Raw genomic sequence first — 5551 nt, 5'->3', positions numbered from 1 at the left:
GTGAGAAACCTCTTACATAATCATCATTGCTTATATAAGTACAAAACCACTCAAGATCGAGTCGGTTTCGGAAAGACTCTAGCGCAGTTTGCGCATCTTTCACATTATCAGTTAATAATGCTAATCGGAAAGACTTGGAGATAAACTAATACCTCATTCAAGAGGAGTTCGATTTGATCGATTCTCCGATACTCGAGCCTCCGATAAGCACCCAGGAGAAGGGCCAATTCTAGAGTGTCGAATTCTGGTATATTCTTCAATATCACCGGACTCATCGATTGCAGTAACTATATGAAAGATATTTTCTGAGGTCGGATGGAGGACAATGTCTCACTTTCGGATCCCTATAGCGTATCTTAGCGAATCCTAGGAGGCATGTAGTGAGTTCACGATGGCTCATATGCACCGACATGAGGACAGTTCGTTTGCCTGATATATAACAGCATCTTTCGTGGGAAATTCCCAACACGCAAGGATGTTCATATTATTGGAGTTGCTATCAATGACGAGGCAAAGTGAATTCAAGTCGAGGACTTTTCCAATGTGATTCAAAATAGAAGACAACAAACAGTGATGATATATCTACCACTCCTGTGTGAGATTACATCATGATATGTAGTAATCAATACCCGACCGAATAGATAGCTGCTCAGGCGGCATATACGTCACACGAAATTGTGGTGATCTCCGTAGTAACGGGGCTTGAAAAATACTTCCCAAGATAACGAGAGCCAATACTCATTCATACACGTCAATGATCGAGTATCCTACTAAATTTAGCCCAGAGTCGTTCATCTCGAACCCCCCGCATCGCCGTCCTCCATATAAGCTTAGTGAGAGCGATGGGAGATTCCATCCACGACTTGGACGAATGCAGCTCCCAACGCTCAGCATCAGTTACACCAACCTACAGTGTTATGCCAGTATTCTATTGTAACAGAGAGAGTTACATAACATATCCATCCATAGGTAGCTCACCTCAGTAGTAGCAGGGGTGGTGCTATTATGTCTTATCAATCTCGGATACGGAAAGACTCGCCCCATAGGAGCTCGAGTGGTGGGGATCATTTGGTAAACCACCACTCAACTTACAGTTGAACTTGGACAAGTTACCAGTGGTAGTTTACCATTGATGACGCAGTTGTGATCGTTCCAAATCCGAGGAAGCTTCCCCCAAAGAAGATATCAGTGATGAATATGAACTCCTTGATTTTTTCCAACGTGCTGACATGGCCTAACTATCTAGTGTGAACACAGAGCATTTCGTAACCGGAGAACTCGGGACATGAGATTTCCCATGGAGGCCATTGATCAATGGATTTAATCAATGACCTCCATGATTCCCCGATTGTGCAGAAGGATTGTGTATGCTAACAGATACTGGGAAACGATATACAGCTGCATCACCTGGACAATGTGAGGCAGCTAAAGAAGGGCTCTGCGAGAATCTAGGTGCTGCATGAGGGCGCCCTGCACATGTCTGAGAGAGCGCCCGACACGGTTTGTGGAGCTTGTCACGCCGGAAGACATCTTGAACTTGGGTCTGGCATCCGCGCACGCCCCACACCGTTTCATCTGACGAGAGAATCCCTCTCAGAACGCGCCCTTAATCGATTTGCCAATCGGGAGGTGGTAAGTTGAGTTAACAAAGCTATGATGACTTTCAAGAAAGTTGACACCCCGCGCCCGGCGTGCAGGGGCAAGGCTGTCGAGGAAGTGGACTTCCCATACCTCGGCTTTAATGGGGTTCGCCTCCTTAAGAGGCAACGCGATGGCATGCCAAAAGGCTGGCTTCCGCCATTCCCTCCATGGGGGGAATGGGAGATCGCGATCCTTCATCGTCGAGCAACATGTCAGTCGGTGAAGAAGAAGCTCGACTTCTCCAAGTTCTGAAAAGGTCGCCGCTTAAAAAATAACCAAAAAACAAGAAAAAACTTATGGGGACCGAATCAACTCCACCTCCTCGCGGTGGTCCCTGGGGGAGCGGCTCTCAATAACTGAGGGCGCTCTGCTAACGGAGCTCTGTTTAAAACTGAAACCTCGGCAGAAGAGTGCCTCTCAATGGGCAGAGTCGCCCCCCCAAAAGTGGTTTCCGATCCAGGTGTCGCAGTGTGAGATTCTCAGTGTTAGGTTTTGGCAAGCAACATCGTGCTTCCTTCCGGGACACAGGAGTGTCTCTTATTATTGCAGAATGAAATCTGAGATCTCGTTTCTGGTTACCTTCGTTCTAAGATGCGCTCTTCCCATCCTGCAAATTGCGCACATCGAATGCTGAATCTTTGTGCAACATGGCGCACAATCGAACGATGCGTTGCCATGATAGACCTCTCTTCAGCTGCCATGATCATTATCGCATTGTGTCTCAGAGCTGTAGTTTATACTCCCAGTTTCGGCTCGCAGTTGTTATTATTTTGCTTAATATGTCATCACATTTCGATCCTTTCAATAACCTCCCTACTGGGGACTACGCCAATTCAGTCCATGTGACAATGGTGGATTCGTCGGGAGGGGATAGGCACTCCAGTCCTCTCGATACCGTCCTCAGGGACCTCACCGACCATCTTGACTTGAGTAAATTCCAAGTCATTGGGACGCCTGCGACAGTAAGTACCTTTTCTTCGATCTGCGCAAGACATGGATAATTCAGTTATCTGTTTTCTCGGACACATCTCGTTGCATTATCTCGACCCCTGGACCGGAACCTCAGTGTCTCTTGGCCTGCGCCACTCTGGGCAAAGGTCGCATCGTTGCTGTCGGTCACGAAGGGTAATATTGTGAGGAGTCATGCTCTGGGTATTCTCCGAGGATTCTCTTGCCGTACTTTCCTACCCTTCGAGCATATCATGATTATGGAATCATACGTATCTAGTGTACTACATCACAGACCTGACCCCATCGTTGCCCCTACTGTAGATCAGTCTTGGCTGAGGCTTATAGTATCGTTGTTGGTTGGCTTTAGCAATTTTTCTTAGATATTATGATGATATCTTCGGTCTCACTTTAGATATTCATCGCTAAGTATCCATTCAATAGACCTTCCGTATAGGTACATTCCCCTAGCGTATGATAATGCCCCCGATAATGAGGAGTCCAAGGTCGCCGCTGAGGTAATGCAGCGGGCCAGGAGGTGGGTGGCTCGGTCTAAGAAGGGCGTGTTGGTTCGGTATTATGAAGACCATAGTACTGTTATATCGCGGGATGATTATGATGTCATCTCGTATCGAACTAACGACCTCTCGCTCCACAATCCAACGACTCCCCAAGAGGCTAATCGGATCCTCTCTCTCATACGCGACCAAGGTGTGGGTCTCCTTATCGGTGTCAACGGTTGGGGTTGGGAGTGTCTCAACAGAGGTCACACTATTGTTGAGCATCCCATGCAAGAGCTTGCCCTCCAAGCTGGGATATGTTTTGAGTCGGAGTATCTTCCAGGTCAGCGACCTCTAACGTGTGAGCGGAGTGTGACCATGCTTAGCGAAGTGAGCCAAGATTCCTTCCACACATTGATACCTCTGATGAAGGTATGTGTGGTTCCTGGTAAGCCCACTAGGATGGGTGATATTGTGTTGCAAGCTGTGAACAAGAGATTGCATCTCACCCGAGAAGATACATCAAAGATACGTCAGTTGTTGACGGATGCCTCTTCGGGGAGATGGAGGAAAGGCGATGGTGCCAAGAAGACAAGCTTAATGCAGCTAGTTGCAACTTTCTTAGAGTTCGCACCCCAAAGGATTCCAGGGGACATCAGTTTTAACGACGTCCTTGCCCTCGCTGGTAAAGACTTCCCCGGGGTCTGCCCTCCAATGGGTCAAGATGCACTGAGTAGATCTCAAGGGATCATCAATGGGGAAGAAGTGAAGATCACCTTCGAGGCCATTGCTAAAGATACACCTCATTCCTCAGTGACAGGGAGGAGCTTCGATCCTTGGATCAGCACAGGGGTCTATGCGAGGCCTGGTGAACCTATAAGGGTTAGGTTGGAATCCCTGATTCGAGCTGGTAATGCTCAAGGGGCCGTCAAGGGTGAGGGTAGTCCTCTTTCTATGGAAGAGGTACTTACAGATGATTTTGGTTTTCGAGTTCGTATTGGTTGCCATAAGGATGATAATACCAAACATGATAGTTGGAAGAGATGGCCCAGAATCTCTGCTGTGAGCAAAGATATCCTTTCTGGAAGGAATCTCGAGGTCGAGTTGGTATCTGTTTTTGGAGGTCTAGTGTATTTGGAGAGGATACGCGAGAATGGTGTGGAGCCCTCTAAGGCGCAGGGCATCAACCTCAACGTTGATTCAATACTCATGGTGTGTGCACGCGTGCAAGGAGGTGTACCGACGCTGTGGTGGTCTAATGGAGTGTGGATGCTTGGTGGCCATCCAGTGGAGAATCTTAAAAATCTTCCGCGTGCGGGAGAAGCGTATCCACCTTGGGGAGAGATCCAAGCCAAGCACGTTATCTTATCGCTCCCAATGCATCTCCTTCTTCCTCATGCCCTTCCCTCGAGTGGAGGCAGTCCTCGTGATGGTTGGGCGGATACAATTGCCGCCTTTTGGGATAGGGTTATTCGGAGCCACTGTGATCTCGCTTGTCGACCTGTTTGTGGGGAGGAGCGTTTTAGATTCGTTTTTGATGTTAGAATTTCAGCTGGTTGGATGCATAGTGGATATCCAATAATGGCTCATGAGAATCCGACAGCAGAAGATGCCTGTGCGGTGTGGGGAGAAGGAAATCTTCGCGGTGCGAGGCAGGGGGGCAAGCTGCTCTTGGAGGGAGACTGGGGTTTGTTCCATGAACTTGGTCATCATTTCCAGCGACGTAGATGGACTTATAAGGCGTGTGGGGAAGTTACTGTCAATCTGTTCAGTATGTACAGCATGATTACGATAATTGGGCGAAAAATTCCGACTCGGGATATGGAAAACGTTCGGGAAGGACATGAGAAGGCTGAGAAGTTCATCACAGAGAGGATTCAGTCGGAAGGAGGTGGAGGGGCGATTTATTCCGCTGCGCATAATCGTCGGCCAATCACTGACGCCCTAGATCAGTGGAGCCCTTGGGTTGGTCTCACTATGTATGTCGATATTATAGAGACCTTCGGGTGGGATCTCTTGAAAGGAGTCTTGAGGAGTTACGAACAAGATGGTACCTTTGGTGAGGAGCCAGACCCTACCGAGTGGTGGAGTAGAGTGAGCCGGGCCTGTGGGAAGGGGTTGTCGATGTATTGTCGTATTTGGGGTGTCCCGATCGACTTAGACAAAATGGATCGAGAAGGAGGTAATCCGAATGATCAGTGGTTGCCGGGATGGATTCAACAGAAGATGATGTAAGTGTCTAGGGATGAGTTTCGAGATAATAGGAGTTGTGTTGGAGTTCAATGCTTAGGGTTGGACCTATTTTGTATCTTGCAGGGTTGAACTTAGGATTCTTCTTATGGCAGCGGCAGTATCGAAGTCTAATACAACAACGAAAGGTGAGGACGCTGCATTCCACCGAGTGTAGCTTTTTCCCAGGAAAAGAAGTTAAGAATAAAGACATTCGGAAGGGCGGAAAGAAG

The 5551-nt window shown here is 48.1% G+C and overlaps 2 protein-coding genes across 2 annotated transcripts in view; both read left to right on the top strand.

Moving 5' to 3' along the window:
• Positions 1–1656: 1656 nt before the first annotated feature.
• Positions 1657–1893, top strand: Pmar_PMAR025566 (hypothetical protein; the record flags this gene model as incomplete). Its single annotated transcript, XM_002765176.1, has 1 exon — positions 1657–1893. One exon carries the CDS (start codon positions 1657–1659, stop codon positions 1891–1893), a length of 237 nt encoding a protein of 78 aa, XP_002765222.1.
• A 550-nt stretch (positions 1894–2443) lies between these two features.
• Positions 2444–5551, top strand: part of Pmar_PMAR025565 (hypothetical protein) — a 6627-nt gene continuing 3519 nt past the window's right edge. Inside the window, exons 1-4 of the mRNA XM_002765175.1 lie at positions 2444–2603; positions 2648–2766; positions 3047–5320; positions 5406–5467. Coding sequence (XP_002765221.1) covers positions 2490–2603; positions 2648–2766; positions 3047–5320; positions 5406–5467 — 2569 coding nt within the window. The 5' untranslated portion in view covers positions 2444–2489. The remainder of the gene's footprint in view (positions 2604–2647; positions 2767–3046; positions 5321–5405; positions 5468–5551) is intronic.

This window comes from Perkinsus marinus (assembly GCF_000006405.1).
Source record: "Perkinsus marinus ATCC 50983 genomic scaffold scf_1104296975596, whole genome shotgun sequence".
Lineage (NCBI taxonomy): Eukaryota > Perkinsozoa > Perkinsida > Perkinsidae > Perkinsus > Perkinsus marinus.
This window is presented reverse-complemented; position numbering and strand designations above follow the sequence as displayed.